Source organism: Juglans regia, chromosome 15 (genome assembly GCF_001411555.2).
Source record: "Juglans regia cultivar Chandler chromosome 15, Walnut 2.0, whole genome shotgun sequence".
In the NCBI taxonomy this organism is placed as follows: Eukaryota; Viridiplantae; Streptophyta; class Magnoliopsida; order Fagales; family Juglandaceae; genus Juglans; species Juglans regia.
Genome location: NC_049915.1, coordinates 5087121 through 5106068, shown reverse-complemented (window position 1 = coordinate 5106068; position 18948 = coordinate 5087121). Strand labels below are relative to the sequence as shown.

The 18948-nt window shown below is 34.3% G+C and overlaps 1 protein-coding gene across 1 annotated transcript; it reads right to left on the bottom strand.

The window, feature by feature from the left end:
• Positions 1–14981: 14981 nt before the first annotated feature.
• On the bottom strand, positions 14982–18246 carry LOC108990400 (probable serine/threonine-protein kinase At1g01540). Its single transcript, XM_035685971.1, has 7 exons — positions 17391–18246; positions 17047–17151; positions 16518–16640; positions 16256–16426; positions 16029–16158; positions 15717–15926; positions 14982–15363 (listed from the first exon to the last, which is right to left on the bottom strand). Exons 1-7 carry the CDS (start codon positions 18086–18088, stop codon positions 15226–15228), a joined length of 1575 nt encoding a protein of 524 aa, XP_035541864.1. The 5' UTR covers positions 18089–18246; the 3' UTR covers positions 14982–15225.
• Positions 18247–18948: the final 702 nt, after the last annotated feature.

Genomic DNA, 18948 nt, shown 5'->3' with positions numbered 1-18948 from the left:
TTGAAGAAAGAGAAGATGTGGGGAAACCTATTTCAAAGGGAGAATGAGGGTAAGGATCTGGTGAAGGGATGGTGGATTCAATAGTGATTTGAGGGGTTGCTTGGGGATAGAAAACTTGATCAAGTAAAGCAGGAGGGATGGTGATAGTCTCTAAGGGTGAAGGAGATGTAGAAACATCAGAATCTATGTTTCAAAAAGGAAATTCAGATTCTAAAAAGACTACATGTGATAACCCGAACCTAATTAGATTTCATTCGTATTTATTTTTCATTGCCTTAATATTATTTTAGGGCCTTGAAATTAGGTCTAGTTGAATAGAGGCCTTGAACCAGTAGTTTAGCATCCAAAGCCCCAGAGAAAGAGCCACTCAAACCCCTAGAATTCGGCCAACTAAGTGGGCTTGAGCCCAAAAACCTTATAAGAGCCATAGGGACAAGCCAAAGCCATGAGGCTTGTGCCATTTGTCACGCATGTAAGGCTCATAATTCTAGACGTGTTAGTGGGCTAAGGGGGAGAGAGAAGAGTGTTTAGGAAGCCAAATGAGGCATGCACGCCAACGCTAGTGACAAGCCCTTGGTTTGCCACTTGTCTTTCATGCAAGAAGGCTTCTAGAAGAAAGAAATGATGGGATGACCTAGATAAGGCCAAAGGCCACTCGACCAACTCATCCACACACACACATCTCATGCCATGGGGCAATTGTTTGAGTTCCAAGAGGATTTTCATGGAAAGTGGCGCCTAGGGAAGAAACAAATAAGATCTTTCCAAGAGATTTACATAGGGAAGCCCAAGGGACAAAAGGGATTTTCGGATTCCCTCACCCACACACCCACTCAAGTGACCTTTATGACATTTTGCCATTTGTCCACCATACACTAGTAGAGAAGTGTTTCTAGAAGGAAGAGGAAATGACTTGTGTATAAAATGACTATCATAACCCTAGACTTTCGGCCACTACACTCAAGGACATACACTCATACACCATATGTCACATTAGGGTTACAAAGGAGAGCCTTAGGTACTTGTAAAAGGCCACCTAGGTAAGGAACACTTGAAGATGAAAGATCTTCATGGGAAATTGAGAGGAAGTGGATGGCAAAGAGGCATACACACGCCTATGCCATGTCTCACACATGCATGCATCATTTTTTGGAAAATGAAGAGACCTTGTGTTTGTTTTACTCTTTTCCCTTAGATACATTGCTCCTAGACAAGAGAAGAAATGGTTTGGAAGACCAAGAGGTTCGATTAAGGGGGGGTTACACGCCACATCCATGTGACAACGTTTAGCCTTCCCAAAGCAATCCAATGATGAAGAAGATGAAGGGACATTCGGCCAAGGGGAAAGTCACACGCCATTTGTTCTTCATGCAATGGATCACTAGCAACCAATGGAATTCTTTTTGGAGAGCTCTATATAAAGGGGGAGGAGCCACATGCCCCAGGGCTTTTTCTTTTGCCATTTTCAGATTTCACATGATCTCATCCTCTCCACATTCTCTTACACGACCACTTGGAGATTTCTTCACTTTCTTTCCAAAAAAAAAAAAACGATTCTTCTCTACATTCAAGGAAGGGCCACGACACCAAGCAAGAAGGAATCCAAGGTGAGGACCTCGTTTTCTTATCTTTTCTTCACACTACTCACACTTCACTTGAGGAGACGATAGAATCTCCAAAGAGTTTGAGATTTTCGAAGGACACACATACGATTTCAAGGTTATTTCATTTTGGTATAACCTAGGATTTTCTAAAGAGGGGAGAAGCTGAAACTTTGAGGACTCATATCCTCTAGACAATCGGCCACACACACACACACACACACACTACTACTCATATGTTCATGACCTAGCCATGGTTATGTGAACTTGAAGGGTTTTCATGTTCAAAAACCCTAGAGCCGAAATGTTGAGGTATTTCCAACAACAAGCGATGAACCCTAGAAACCTCACGCACTCATGCACAATGATTAGGGTTCAAAACCCTTATTCTAACAAGTTGTACTTCCGTTTATAGCTTGCTACTGCTTTCTTGAAGGATTTTTGTAAGTAATCACTCAACTTAGTTTGGTTAACATGTGTATATATTTGTTTAAATCATTTCTCTGTTATTATTACTTTTGATTGTTATTCTATGTCTTACTTGGTTGAATACTCTATTATGATTTTGTATAAGATCATGAAAAATGTTATATGTTTTGGATCCATATTGAAAATACCATCATTCACATGCACATGTTTCGGTTTTGCTTGAGGTTATGTTGATATTTCATGTGTCGTGAATATTCGGTTACTGCAAGGTTGTTGGAGTAACCTGGTTTTGACTTTGTGAACTTAAAATTTAGAGGAAATCTTATCAATCTATAGCATTTATCACAGCTGTGTCCAGATTTCCCAGTGTCCACAAATGAGTTTAGGCCTTTCTTTCTTCTTAGGCTGGTTGTTGAAGATTGCTAGAGCTGAAGATTTGACTGGAGGTATTGCTAGAATTTGTGCTTGTCTCTATCTTTCTTCTTGCAGAATTAAGGAAAAAGCCTTGTCTATGGATGGAACAGGGCTCATGAGTATGATTTGTCCTCTAATGCTCTCATAGGAGTCATCCGGCCCCATAAGAAATTTGAAAACATTATCAGATTGCTGAACTTCACCTATTGAGTTGAGAGCTTTAGAAGTGCAAAGGCCACATGAACAACAAGGCATAAGTACGTAGATGTTGAGCTCTTCCCAGATTGAATTCAGCTGACTAAAATACACCTTAACAATTTGAGTACCTTGCACGATGGTTCCAAGTTGCTGCTGAAGTTGGTAAATCCTGACATTATTTGGTCGAGCAAAGTGAATCTGCAGCTTGTCCCACACTGCCTTAGTTAAGCTAATATAAATAACATTCCAAGCTATCTCCTTAGATATTGAATTAAGGAGCCATGAAAGGATGATATTGTTACATTGCAACCATGGAACATATAGAGGATCAGTTAATTCTGGGATAGCAATAGTTCCATCCAAGAGCCCAAGTTTGTTTTTGATAGAAATGGACAGAGTGAATGCCCGACACCAAGAGAGATAATTTGGGCCTGTGAGAGGTGGAGAAACAATCACAGGGTTGGCATGATATTGTGATGAAGGTAAAATGGACTGTTTGGATTCTTAGTGGGTGAAGAGTTGTATGAGGGAGTGTTTGAATTGGAGACAGTGTTGGATGAATCCTCTTCTGTCGTTGAAAAGGTTGAACGTAAACGCTACACTAAAAAAATGTATGCTAAAAATGTGTTTGTGAAAAAGCCTGAACGATAACAAGGCAGGATTGTTACCAAATCTGCTCTGATACCATGTCAGAAATGTAAGAATGAAGATGAACAAAGAGGAAAGGTCTGAGAGAAGAATTCCAATTCTCATTAATTCTACAAAAAAGTGTATAGAGCCTCATATATACAAAACCAGTAATCTAACCAACAATGAATAAAGAATATTCTCACTCTAACGTGTCCTATTCTGCTACAATATACAGCTGTAGTGGAGTAGTGTAGTGGATATCAACATAAAGTGAAATAATCAAAAACATTGTAGTGGAGCCATGTCATTCTTCAGATTCTAGAATGTATAGCTTCCAAAATAGTAGAAGAATGATCTTCTATGCCTCGGGTGCAGGGGATATCAAAGGCCTCTATTTTCTTCTTTTGTATTTCTTGAGACTAAGCTCCTAAAAATTATGTAGAAATTATTTAAAATAATAAAATGTTAACAAATAAAAGTCTATAGAAAGAAGAAATATTAATTAATGCATGAGGTTGGGAATAATTTCATATGGCTCTTATCACACATAAACTCACTATTTTATTATATATTCTTATGTATATCTTGTTAATAACATAATTTGATGTTTTAATTTGATAATTTTCTAGCCAACTAATCAATGATGAGATCAATTTTATTTTTTTCTCAGTTGCTGATCATGAGCTTAATTAGCTAAATGGGATCAAGTATATTTAGCATAATTAATGTTATTTTTATTTTGCTTTTCAAAGATTTATTTTGGGAGCTCAAAACATATTTTTTTGAAATAATTTGAGGGGATAATCACCAAAATTGATAGTTGGGAGTAATTCCAAGTCGGATGGTAGTTTGGTTGGAAAGTCAAGCCCACTTCCTTTAAATAAAGCAACCACGGTGAAGGAAATACCATAGTCAAGCTACCGGTGATCTCTCCTTCTCAATTTAGATATATACTAATTAAATGAAATCATAATTAGATTATTATTGAAAATATTGTAATGTTATTTGGTTTTTCTAAAATATCTTATACTTTATAGTAGATTTGCATGGGACGTTTATATGTGTAACACCCTGTCTAAAAAGCTCCTTAGGCCTTGACCTTATTAACCTTAATTCTAGTTAATTAAGAGTTTAGCTATTCTAGAATAAGAATAATTTTGGATACTTGAGTTGACAAGAGGACCGTATACATTGGGTTTAGTAGAATTATTAAAAAATTCTAGTGCAATATTGATTTTGAGGAAAATGAAAGTTTGGGAGTTTGATTCGTTTGGTCATATTATTTTGGAGAATATTTAGTGATTTATTAATTTTGAGAAAATGTGCCAAGAGGTTAATGTTAGAATGACAAGTGGTATATTGGAGATTTTGCCACCTTATTAGGCTAAGTAATTTGGGTTAAAATTTTGAATGGATTTAGAGAAGGCCTAAGAGTGGTTTACTAAGGGCCCAAGTTTTTGGGTATAAAAGCTTAAAAGAGGCAATAAGACTTTAGATCCTACTTGATGGACATAAGACTTTAGGACCCTAATGGACTAAGGATCTATGGGCTAAGAATAAGATTTTAAAAAGCCTTGTCTTTCAAGTTTATACTTCTAATTGAAGCCTACATACACCATACTATTGGTTTTTCTCAAGCTCAAAAAGTGTCACACGCCCTTAAGGTTCCCACTTGACCATAATTAAACTTCTAACTTTAGTTAAACTATGTTTTAAGCTTAATTTCTCTTCAAACTTTTTTCCACATATTTTTTTTTATTTGAAATCTATTGATTTTATTATTGATTTGAATTGTTCTTAGACTAATTTAGAAGTTTAGACTTGACCCAACACATGTCAATAGAAACAAAGCCATGTTAATGCCCAAATTACCACCAATCGACACCTAGGTGCACCCTCATGTGCATTACACAAAATCTGCCCCTAGCCCATGCCTTTTACACCATTTTCTCAAAATCAATTTCATTATTTACACCCTATATTAACCCTCCTAGTTAAGTTCTAGCATTGGACGAATTGGCTCCAAGAAACCCAACCAATTCCATTACAAGCCTAGTTGAAACCAAACCGAGTGAGCCTTGGGTTTCAATTGAATTTTCTACACCTATTTTGGTCACTAGCCCACACCACCTCCCTTGTCCTTTTGTCCCTTGGAAGTACTTCAAAGCACTCAAGAGAAAGCTTACCCAATTACCTACCCAAGGCAGCCCAAGCATTGGCTCAAAGATAGGCACTCACTTGAAATCACTTTGTTGAACCATAACCAATTTCACCCCTTTCTTTTTCTGCCCAAGCATGATCACTTGGCAGCCACTCATGCCACTCTTCCTGACCTGAAAAACCCTTCAAATGATGTTCATAATGCCTCCAATATAAACCAAGAGGATGGGACAAAAGAGGGATAAAAATCTGGACAACTTTGAAGGAAACCCAAAACTTTTAGCTATGGCTTGCTTGTCTTGTGGATTTTTGTTTAAAAAAATATGAATCAAGCAACTCCTTCACTCATGTATGTCTTCTAGCTCTCTTACATGATGAACTATGAAACTTTAGACCACTATTGAACTTAACCAAGTGATGTCACCCTTGGCATTTTGCACTCAAGCACTCCACCTCCCACCTCCACCAATCCAAAGCCTCATCTTCATCTATGTCCAACATCCCCCTCCCCACTTGAAGCCTATAAATATCTCCTTCACTTCTCCACACCTCTCCTCCAAGCCTTATCTTGAGTCTTGAGAGCATTTCTTCCCCTTAGTGAGCAATAAAGTGAAACCGAGTGAAATTCTTGAGAGTTCTTGAGTGAAGTTATTTTGGGAGCTTTAAGGGTCATGATTTATGTAAGTACTATTGTTCTATCTTTTGTTAAGTGTTATAATGACATGTTAGGCTTTTATTTATGGCGTGTGAATGAGCTTTTGATTGATTATAATTAAGGTTTAGCATGCTAATGTCAAACTGGTCAGATTTGATGTTTTGATGGAATAAATTACTTTGGGTCACATTTTTAGCCATGGTATGATTTTATATGATTCACTAATGTGTTAGAATGAATTTTGAAGGTTTAATTTCGAAGTTGGAAGAATGTCATAATAGGCTTTAATTTTATCTTGTGTTGATCATCTAGCATGCATCGGTTTTGATTAGTTTATGCTAAACTTATAGAAGTTTTGATTAATTTACCTAGACTTGAATAATGTGCATTTAGAAAATCCTTGTGATTGGGATAAGAATGAAAATGCATGATTTAACTAGGTTTTGAAACATCTTTGGGTAATGAAAGCTAGAAAAACATCATGCATATGCTTAATGGATGGTTTAGTGAGAATTAAGATCTTGAAGCCATGTTTAAGTGTTGGGATGAACTTGTATGATCTATTTTCTAAGTTTTAATTATTCCTAAGGTTATAATTACTATTGACACTTGATAAATTTGAGTACACATGCCTCCATAGAGGTTGAAAAGTTGAAATCACATCTAGGCCTTAATGAAATACGTGCCATGGGTTGAGTGTGATTGGCATAGTTGCACTTTGACTCTTAAATTCCTAAGGGTATAGATGGTTTTAGAGTATGGAAAATATTGGGTTTATGAAGTTTGGTAAATTTTGGGGGAAAAAATGCAAATAGTGAAAATTTAGGGCTCTAATGGAATTCTGCTAAGTTTAAGACAAATTTGTAAATAATTAATTTTTGAACTTGATTATGAACATCTTCTTTAGAGGTTCAAATCCTACCTTAGTATAACTTTGATTACAGATACTTCGATTCTCTAAAGTTGAAAATTTTGTAAGTTACCTTCTAATTTACTCTTAGATAATTTATTTATGATTCTTGTGTAAACGCTACATTCATATTAAATGTCATTTTGAGCATGAAACATCTTATGATACATCATTGAGCATTTGATTACTTGTTTACATTACATGTGAAATTCTCACAATTTTAGTATATTGCATATATAAATATTATTTTTCATGAAGCTTACTATGCACATGTAATGAAATATATTTTTTAAAGTATTGCATGAAAATAAATTTTGTCGCGACCCTAAAGGCTAGGATGGAGAATTATCCTAGTGGAACTCCTCTATCCACTCTGTAGTGAGTAAAAATGGAGTGGCAACTCCTAGGTTGACGAAGAACAATCAACGGACTTCGAATGAGTTCATTTTAAAGAATATCAAAGCGAAGTCAAATATTATAACACCTAATACTGGTGGGTGTATATGTTATATATGATGTTATGATGATTATATGTTATATTATCAATGCATTGAGAACGAGTCAACAAACAACGTAGTCTCAACATGAGTTGTATTACGGTCACCAGTAGGTACTCACAGTGCACATGAGAAACCGTGACGGTACCATACGTTATGTTAATGATAGCTTTAATAACGATGAAATGTTATATTTTCTTAAGCAATGAGGTATGAAATGTTCTCTTTCGGAATGCCATATTTTTGAAATGAGAAAGTGAAAATATTCTCTAAAAGAGAAAGTACATCAAAGTTTTTCTAAAAATGTTGAAGAACTTGGATGGGAGACAAATACGAATTTTTTTTGCATCTCATTGCATGCATTTCATTTTTATCATTAACCATGCATATATTATCTCTATACAAGTTGGTTGTTTAACTTACTAAGATTTCAAGAACTCTCATCATTTGTGGATCCACTATCATTCCACTCGGAATGGTAGAAGTTGTGTCAGGATCGGCATACGACGAGCATGATGAATTGCTGGCTTCAGATGGTGAAGGATGAGCCCAATTTGGAATGGAGGCTGGACTTAATTTGAACTTTCATAGCAACGGCTCTATATACTATAGAGCAAATGGGAGAGTTAGTTTAGTTGTGTAGATTCAGTTTTATGGAGATTCTATCTTTCACGTTATGTTGAACTCAAGCGAACCTCTTAAGTGAGAAAGTATCTATTTATGGTTTATAAATAATTGGGGTGTTTAGTTCATTCTGGCATCAATTATTTTTATCACTCTTATTTTCGCTGCAATTATTGTATGCTGCTAGTTGCATATTATGATGCATTGCATATTAATTGTAATGAACGGGGGTATGTAACCTTGTGTTACATGTCCTGACGCTTCAAGTCTCTGTTTCATCCCAAGCAGAGGTTGGGGGCATCACAATACGACTTGTATTAAAATATTATTCAATATTAAGTTTAAAGATAATATTAAAAATTGAAGAAGTAATAAAAATTTTTCTTAAAAGGAATTGAAGTATTCAAACTTGGAGGGGAATTCAATACAAATATTGTTATTGTCATCGCGTTCAAGATTGTTCTCCTTGTCATTTGATTTGTATGGAAAAGAAGGAGGATAATCTTTTTTTAGATAATCTTTAATGTTGGCTTTTTGTGTGGAGTCTAATTTTGTTTTATGGTGGTTTGATTTGATGACTCAACCAGACAAGAATTCATTATGATTTTTTTATAGATTTCATTAATGATTCTCTAAAAAAAATTTTGGATCCATTTTTAGCTCTTGAACAGATACAATCTGACCCGCTAATTAGAATTTACATGCTAATTAGGGTTTACCATAAGTATTGTATTATTTCAATATAGCTGTTATGGTGCCGCACTATGTGTGTATATATATATATATTCGACTATAATTTGAATTAAAATCTTATGTAGCCTTGTGGACGTAAGCAAATTGTCAAATCACATAAATCTTATGTATTGTGTTTGATTGATTCCTTTTTTTGTTTGACTTTTTCTCTTATCGTTACTAATATTTAAGACTATTTCTTACATATTTATTTTAATTTCGGGATGCATTTGAATATGCATGTCGCAGACTCACATATAATTTAAAGAGTAGCGCCAGTCATCGATGATCTACATCTCAAATGGCTGATTAAAGTGTTTCCCTATAGCAAAGCATCTCTTGTTTATATATATATATATAAACAAAAAACTATTTATAAGTCTATCTATTTTATACCTAACACACAATTGGCACGAGAATTTCCCACATCAATTAGCATAAGAAATATTAATTAATGTTTTGAATTTTTTTTAATAATTTTAATGGATTCAATTAACCTTTTTCTTGATCCATCACGAGTAGGAACAAAATTCACCATGTATTTTTCTCTAATTATTACTTAATATGGCCAAAACTCATAACTAGTCAATGGTGTTGAGAAAACTAGTTGATTGGGAGATAGTGATCGATGGGAAGACCCAAAATACAAGGTATCTCAGATTGTTAAACTTTTAAGTAATGTTAAAGTTTGTGATCACGTACATATTCATAAGCTATTGTATTAGGCAATATCAATTTTGTCATTAACAAGCATAATTATTTTCTTCATGAGAAAACAAATGTAAATTCATGTCTATATTATTTACAAATAATGTAAACTTGGAGTTTATGGTGTGGGTTGTATATATATTAGGCTTGTGATGGAATTAGAGTTTGAGAATGTGTATATATGCTAAGGGTAGAACTAGTTGATTGGTACTAGTTCCATTTCTAAATGAAATAAATATTGAGTTAGGATGGATAAAGAGGCTAGTGCTACCTACTCATAAACCTTGCAGTTCTTTTTTTTTTTTTTTTTTTTTTCTTTATGTTTTTAACTTGCAATTTTTGGTTTAATTTTTTTTATAGAAATTGTGTGATCAAAATGCTTTGAATAGAAACAACTTGAAAGTTAATCATGACCTTGTTGGATCAAAATCATTTGCTCGACTTTTTGAAGAAAATGTGTTTTTTAATTGTTATGATCTATACATTGTGATCTTTAATAATATAGAGTTTTTTAATCTGTTGAAGCGTGAGTACTGATCTATACTGTGTGCTTGAAGGCAACAAGCTTGTTTCTTTTCAGTCACAAAAGCAAGAAACAAGCTCCTTAACTTTATGCACGAGTGATTCCAATGATACGGCGCAATAAGAGTTGAGTGTACTATGTAACATAACTCCTTGACGTTATACATGAGAGTGAAATTCACATGGGAACAAAGACCAAGGGAGGTTTTGTACTATTTCTTATTGATGAGAAGCATGGCTTGAACAACTCTTATATATATATATGGATTTTTTTGTTAGTTATATAATTAGCTAACAAATAAAGTATCCATACAAACAATTAAAATTAAAACGAAAAATATGAAGATTTAAAATATATGACAATAAATGGAGCTATATAGACTAGTTAATGAGGTCAAAGAAACAATCTATTTACAAGTGTCATTTTAGATTTTTGACACACCTAATAAATTAGTGAAGTGGGTTCCATAATAATTAAAAAGTAATAATATTTGGGTGGTACTACAACTATGAGAATTTTCTGAGGAATTCTCCTGATAAGTATATTTTTTTTCTATTTTTTTAATCATCTTAAATATTAAAAAAAATACAACATCATTTACAAAACATTTTCTTAATAATCATCTATTCAGGTGAGTTTACAAGTTAAATCTAAGCCATTAGAAACTCTGAAAAATCAACACTTATAATGTAAGATAACGTGGCAAGCATAGATTGGTCATAATATATTTGAAAGAAAAATATAAAATCTTATGAAAAAGGTTTTAAAACTCAAAAGGTAATTAATTATCTCTTATGTCATATGCCTGCCACAAATTTCTTGTCCTAAAGAACCTAAGCAAGAGAGAGAACTTTTCTTGCATACGCATGCTGAAAACACAGGAAAATGTAAGAAATTTAAATAAAAAAAATTTTCCCTTGTAAGTCAATATTCAAATTATGGATAAATATACAAAGCCCTCTTAAAGTACCACTCAATTTGCAATCACTGCTTCAAATTATTAATTTGGAACTTACTCCTTCAAAATACCAAAAAAAAAAAAAAAAAAAACTACAACATACTCTCTATAAAAATTTGACGTAAATATCCTTGACAAAAACCTAAAACTTTTAAAATGACTTTTATAAAATATTTTTAAAATTATTATTTTTATTTAATAAGAGAATTTGTTAGGGGGTATTTTTTCTATTGAAAGGGAAAATCAGATAAGATGTAATTTTTAGAAAGATAGATATAAGTAATTTGTGCATATACTGTGTAAATTAGAGAACAAAAAAATGAAAAAAAAAAAAAAAAAAACACAACAAGAACAACTTAGGAAGAGGAAACCCGGTGTTGAGGCATATTATGATGGATACTTTTCTTAGAATATAATCCCGGTGCCTTCAAATTAGAATATGCACTAGACTTATTGACAGTCAAGTCCTAAGATATAATAATATAGATTCCTGTTAATCTCCTTTTTGGTATACATAATAGGAGATCTTCGAATTAGATATAATTAGCCAAACCCTAAAGAAAGAAAGATAAATTAGAAAGAGAAAGTGTTTCCTTACATTTTAGAGAATCACGAGTTAGTAAATTCATGGATAAAGTCCCTTATTTATAGACAATGAAGTAAAACTTGTGAAAAATCGTAACTTTTCAATTTGCAAAGAATAGATTTAAAATGGAATACCACACTTCATGAAGTGGCCTAGCCCCAAGTGGTGCGCATTGGTTTGCAACTTTGCAATTAAGTCTGTGTTTGGGTAGTGGAGTGATCTGGACTACTATTCAGATTACTCTACTATTATTTAATATTTTATCATTACTTTTTACTATTTTATCATTAATTTTTCATCATTTTTATACTATTATCAAATTATCTGATTTCACTTCATTACTCAAATATAGCCCAAGTCAAATTGTAGCATGATGTTTTGAGAACAAAATTCCCATATTTAGGGGACAAGGGGCAGAACAATCTCATGGCTTTGGGGTATGCTGACCATCATCATGATAATCATGACAATGATTCACATTAATTATACTTAATAACGTTTCTATTCAAAACAATATTAAAGTCAATCTAACTATAAAAGCCAATAGCAATTGCTTATGAGATAAAGGGGTGATGACCAAAATAGACAGCTTGAGAGCGATTGCAAATTGAGTCATGATAATTTATGAAAATCTTGTGTATTTTCCCTTTGAATTATGTATTACGCAACCTCAATGCTAGAGCTATCTCAAGCAACGGTCACTCTTTTACTTTCAATAAAGGTATCCAAAGCTTATAAAAAAGAAAAAGAAAAAAGAAATTAAGGGTATCCAAAGTTTTTAATAGTTTAATTCCTTTGACATGTGTAACATGATCTAGTGGTACATGTGGTAGGTAATTACAAGTTGTGTCAAATCATGAGTGCACATGAATAATCTCAATGGGGTCACTCTCAAGGCCTGAAAATTGCAAGAGTGAGAAGATAAATTGAATACAACAAAGAGAAGAATCCAAATACCATCATTAAAGAAGGGGTGAGGGGGACAATTCCTCTAGATTGTCGAGTATTGCAAGTGGCATTCACCCAATATCTTAATATTAGTGAAACTTTCATTATTTCTTTTTAGTGAAAATTGCATTTTGTACCCCTATACAACACCATTTTTTCACTTTGCATTTGAAACTCTCAATTTTCACTATTTTATTTGCATGAAATGTTAAAAAGCTCTTGATTTTGATTAGATCTCAAATAACCGATTTACCCCTCAATTTAACAAAAATATTAAAATACCCTTAATTCTAAAAAATAAGGGGTTTTATATAAAAAAATGGGTGGTGCAAAATTGATCAAATGGGGTAGAATTTGAGGGTGTTGACAGTTTAGGCAGCAATTTTTAAAAAAATTTTAAAAAAATTATTATTTTTTTCATTGACAAAGAGGAGGGAAGTGCTATATTAATACAAACCACTGTCTGTTCATAAAATGCAATTATTATTTTGAGTATAAGTTGAGAAAAGAAAATGACACACCATAGAAAAACTAAAAGATCTTAATTTTAAACAAAAAAAAATAGTAATTTAAATAAATATTTTATTTCTCCTTAAATAGAAAAGCACTTGATTGAAGATGACAAATGAATAATAACATTTGCATGTCTACCTTCTAATATCTTAAGAATAATACTACTATGCCCCTCCATTTTGCTCCCTCATTTTGACCACTCATGCATTTAATTTTTTAAAAAAACTTTTCTTTTACTTACTGATTAAGAAAATGACTATTAATGTATTGATATTTTTTTTAAAATGTTTAGAAATGTTAAAAAAATATGAATAAGAAAATTGAAAAAAAATAAAAAAAGTGAATTTTGTCGAGGGGGCACGCACAGCAGTCACTATTGGGCAGCACCCTAGCAATTCTCATATCTTAAAACCTTTAACAAAACTCTATGGACGGTGCTACTCACACCAAGAAAACTAACTGACACTTTGTACTGAAATGTGGTAAAGTTTTTTTTTTCCTTTTTTTTAAAGCATTTTTTGTGTTTTTTTTTATTAAAAAAACAAAAAATAAACACAAAACTAGAAAATAAACATACACAAATGCAGGAAAAAAAAAAAACATTTCGGTTCAAATAATCAGTAGAGTTTCTCGGTGGCACTATCATTTTCCAAACTCTATTAGTTCATGAATTGATGTAGTTCTTTTCATTCCTTTAGAAACTGCTGTGGTTTCTTTGCCTGTTACTTTATTTGAATTCTTTGTTTGTGGTCTTCAAGCTCCTGTTTCTGCAACATTAGTTTAGTTTTGGAGAAAAAACCCACCACGTAACTTAATAATTACAAGCAAGGGGGAGACAATAGCCTGTTAAATGTGTTCTAACTTATAGGGTGGGTAGAAGTGAAGGCATATAAATTATTTCGTACCATTTCTGTATCCTATTTGTTTTCCTTTTCACAGTCTGGTACTTTTTTGAATCTACTGTTTTTGGATGTTGGTTGAGACCCACCTGATATAATCACTATCTTGCTAAAGAGAAGATACGACTCAGTGAGAGAGAGAGAGAGAGAGAGAGAGGAACTCATAATTCAAGATCACCCAAACTGGGAATGGAGCATGCATAAGTGTGGGTCTTAATAGAGCACAAAAAGTCAAAAGCAAAAAGTGTAAAGAGATAAGATCCTTACGGCTTCTATTCAGACCAAAAACACCGTAAGAAAGAAAGAAAAAGGGGTTCCCGAAGATTCTCTTGCCAAGGTTTCCCGTCACAACCAAGCCCCCACACGTTTATAAACTATGTTAGAATGTAATAGTGATTCTTGTGAACTGTAGGACCCATGACTTCTAATCATCCCCACCTAACTTTGCAGGACAAAAGGTCTTTTATCAGACATCCTTAATCAAGGGTATTGATCTTGATACATTTAATACTCAATCGTTTTTGCTTTATGGATAGTGAAGTAACTTTTTAGAATTTTCCTGTCCTGCTCTTTTTCACCTTTGGTTGTAAATCAATAATCCAGTTCTTTGTACTTGATCGATGAAGAAATCATATTAGCAAGATTTTCCGAGACATATTCTTAAACATGTACATTCTTACACACACACAAACATATATCCTCATATAGATACACCCACCTCCATTTTGTACATAAAACAACATATTGATTGGGGTTTTCCAACTTGATCAGTTCTTAAAAATGGTGATCCCCAAGTAAGCAACAATAATGATGAAATCATCTTTTGACGATAACCCCATTACACAAGTGATAATGGTGTAGTTTCTGCAAGGAAACTGAATTAAAAACATTTTCACTGCCCTTTAAACAATGTAGTAGCAAGATGTCAAGAAATGAACAAGATCACAGCTTTACTTTTTCTCGATGATTTCGTTGAAAAAAAAAAAAAGAGTACTGTGAAATAATAATCGACATCAAAGCATATCCTCTACAAAATTAGGTTGGCAACGGTAAAGTATGTGGTCAATGGGTGTAAAGAGCATGGCACAATATACTACAGAATCTACAAACCGCAGAAATTCATATTAAATGAATGACATATACAGGCAATAAATGATGTCGCAAAATCCAGCTCTGGATGAAAAAAAAAGGAGGAAAAAAGAAGGCATGTCGCTTCACCTTATAGATTAGTAAGGAGAACCTACCGCTCTTCAGGCACATTCTTTCTCCATAGAGATCTATTGGCTTGAGCACCACTTTCATATCCACTACTGTCCCCAGATTCATTTACTCGCTTCTCCTTCGTACCATCCTGTTGTATGCGTCCAGCTCTACGGTCCTAAAATCAATTGCAAAGACAAACCTTGATGAGAAGTTAAGTGTAGACAGGCAAGCGTTACATGACACATTGTCCAACAATAATCATGACGCAGTTTTCACAAAGCCCGGCGTGAATGAAGTTGCAGTAACTACTAATCATCTCTGATTGTGTAGGAAAATATTGCATTTCAATATTTAAGTGAAAAGAAAATCAAAGCAGTTCATTGTGCGAAATTATCAGTAAATGTGGAAAACCAGAAAACATGGGACATGTAATACCCAAACAAGGTCCAACTTCATAACCATTAAAAGAATGGAGATAAGAATATAGTCAGCAAGATAAATAAGGGCTACAAGTAAATGAAAACTCACATCACGGAAAGGGAACTCATCAGCCTCGAGCATATGTATCACATGCCCCATCTTTGGCCTTTTCGGAGCATTTGGATCCACACAGCGCAAAGCCACTAGCAGAGCACGCTTCAGAGCCCTTGAAGAAGGTTTCTCTGGTAGCCTAGGATCCAAAACTCCCTCTGCATTCTGATTTGTAACCATCGTTTTAAGCCACTCAACTAGGTTCACCTGAAAGTTTGATTTGGCAGTTGCTATCAAAAAGAAACAAGGCTTATCTTGAGCAGCTCATAAAGTAATGTCACAAAGTATCTACGATCGATCAACACATACCTCCCCAGCAGGGCGACTATAGTCTACTGGGTTTCTCCCAGAAATGATCTCCATCAGAAGAATCCCAAAACTATATACATCACTTCTTTCATTCAACATGCCGGTACTAGCATATTCTGGAGCTACATATCTACACAACAGAACCAAGAGAATATCATTTTTATTCGCTCGTCTAGATTTCTGAAGGTCAGAATGGGAAGTGACTATGAGTTTTCAATTCGACTGACCCGAAAGTTCCCATCACACGGGTTGTCACATAACTCCTCTCTGAGCCCAAGAGCTTTGCTAGGCCAAAGTCAGAGACCTTCGGATTCCACTGCTTATCAAGCAAGATGTTGCTTGATTTTATATCACGGTGAACAACCTTGGGCTCAAGACCCTCGTGCAGGTATGTCAACCTATATTTGTAATCAAGGTTCAGTCATGGCATCCAAGAAACAATCCAAAGTAGAATCATAATGTAATAAACATATTCGAGCGGACACATACCCTTTTGCAGTTCCAAGTATTATATTCATTCGAATCTCCCAAGTAAGAGGGCTGGAAGGCCCAACATCTCCATGGATCCATTGTTCTAGGTTTCCATTGTCAACATACTCATAAACAAGTATCCTATAACAATTCAAGTACATCACTGCACCCATGTAAGATAAGAATATTTTCCGATTCTTCCTCTTTTTTATTTTCTTCAGGATGAGTAAAAAACAATTACATTATAAGTTAAGAAAATGACAAGGCAATAGCTTGTAGTATCATAAACATCAAAATCCTCTTTGGATGATGGAAGGGATTACAGTGAATGGAATGGAAAGGAAAGGAAATGATTAATCGAACTTTTTCCATGTTTCAGAGATGTATTTAAAGGGAAGAAGGGAATGGTTTCATTCTATTCCATTATAATTAATTAATTTTTTTATACTCCTTTCATTTATGAACTCGAAAGACATCTAACTTACAGTGTTATGCATAATTAATAATGGAGGGACAAGATGTAACCGAAGAAAGAGGATAGAGATACCTATGGGCTCCTTCAGCACAATAACCAAGCAATCTCACTAAATTCTTATGCCGAACACGTCCAATTGCTTCAACTTCAACCTTAAACTCCTTCTCAGCTTGTCCCCTGAAGCAAAACAACTACCCCGATCAAACTTTCTGTCATAACTCCCCCAATACGAAGTACATGCAACCTTCGGTTAACAAATGCTCCAGCCGTTAATTCTCAAATTCAAAACAACAAAGAAACAAAGTAATAAAACACCAACTAATACATCAAAGTCCCAACTGGGTCCATGAGTAACATCATCACCAGCAAAAAGATAAAGATTTCGAGGATGTTATACCGACATGGAACGGAATTACCTGTTATTGAGCAAATTCTTAACTGCAACCATGGTATTATCCTCCAACACACCCCTGTAGACAATCCCATACCCACCCTCACCGATCACATTCTCATCAGCAAACCCATTAGTGGACACCTCAAGCTCTCTGAGAGTGTACCAGTGCCCCCAGCCCAAATGAGAGACCTCCGGCACCGCAATGATTGCCTGGTCGCCGGACTTTGCCTCTCCGCTGCCATGAGACGAGCCTCCAGCACGCTCAGGGTACGAAATCCGATGATCTTTCCCGATTTCTATGTGAATTCTGTTCCGCCCACCTAGCGGGCTCTCTTCCTCTGGCGGAAGAAGCAGGGGTTGAGCTCTGCACAACGGCTCCGATTCCGGCAATGGGTCCGAGTTTGAGGCCTGCTGGTAAGCATTTGGGTTTTGGTCCAGGTGGGGGTGGGTTGGGTTGTGTGAAGGGTCGGTTCGGATTTCTTGGATTTCTTTGGAGACGCTTGGGATGGTGGGATTCAAAGAGGACTTGTTGACAGGCTTTGAAGAAGAAGAAGGAGACGAGGAAGAACTTTTGTGCCTTGACGTGAACCAGAGAGATATAAGGAAGAGCACGAGAACTATGGCTGCACCTACGCATATACCAAGCACTACCCACAAGCGAAGACCGAAAATGGAGGTACGCTTTGAGAGCTGATCGTTTAAGAACGTATACTCAGTCATTGTTCTCTGCTTCTTCCTCCCTCCAGCTTCTCCTTCTCGTTCCTCTTCTTTATCTTCTTACTGTAAAATTGGTTCCTTTGTCAAACACACCCATAAAATGATAAAATTGAGGGGGGGACAAGAGTGAGTGTGTGGCAGTAGGTTGATGATTAAATGTGGCAAATGGAAAATATGATTTGCACAGACTGAGCGGGGGCCTTTTTTTGACACCCGGATAGAGGAGCAGCCGTGATGGGACTTCTGTAATCCTGAAACTTTCAACCTTTATTTTATTTTATTTTTTATTTTTTATCCTTTAAATTCTTCTCAAAGGATAAAAAGAAAATTCATTAATTAGAGCACTTTCATTAGAATAGTTAAATTAAAGTATATTTTTAATGAATATAAGATGAATTTAACTTTTAACTATTCTATTTATATAAATCTCCACATTGGAATAGCCATTTTTTCATTATATGACAATAAAATAATATAAGATAAATTTAATTTTGACTATTCACATCAAATCTCCAAATTGAATTATCCATTTATTCATTATATAGTAATGAGTAATTAATAATTTTAAAAATTTTTTAATTTTTTTAATTATGAATTTATTTTATTTTATCATATTTTACTATTTATAATATTATATATTAATTTGTAATTGTATTCTAATTATATTTTTTCAATTGTCATTTAAAATGGAGAGAGAAATAATTAATATTAAAAGGAGAGAGAAAGAAATAATATAAAAATGATTTGATGAATTAATAGTGTGTTCTAAATTAGAAATTAATTTAGATATTACTGTAGCTATATTCCAAATATTTGGAATATAGCTAATTCAATGTGAACAATTTATCCACCTAATAGCTAAA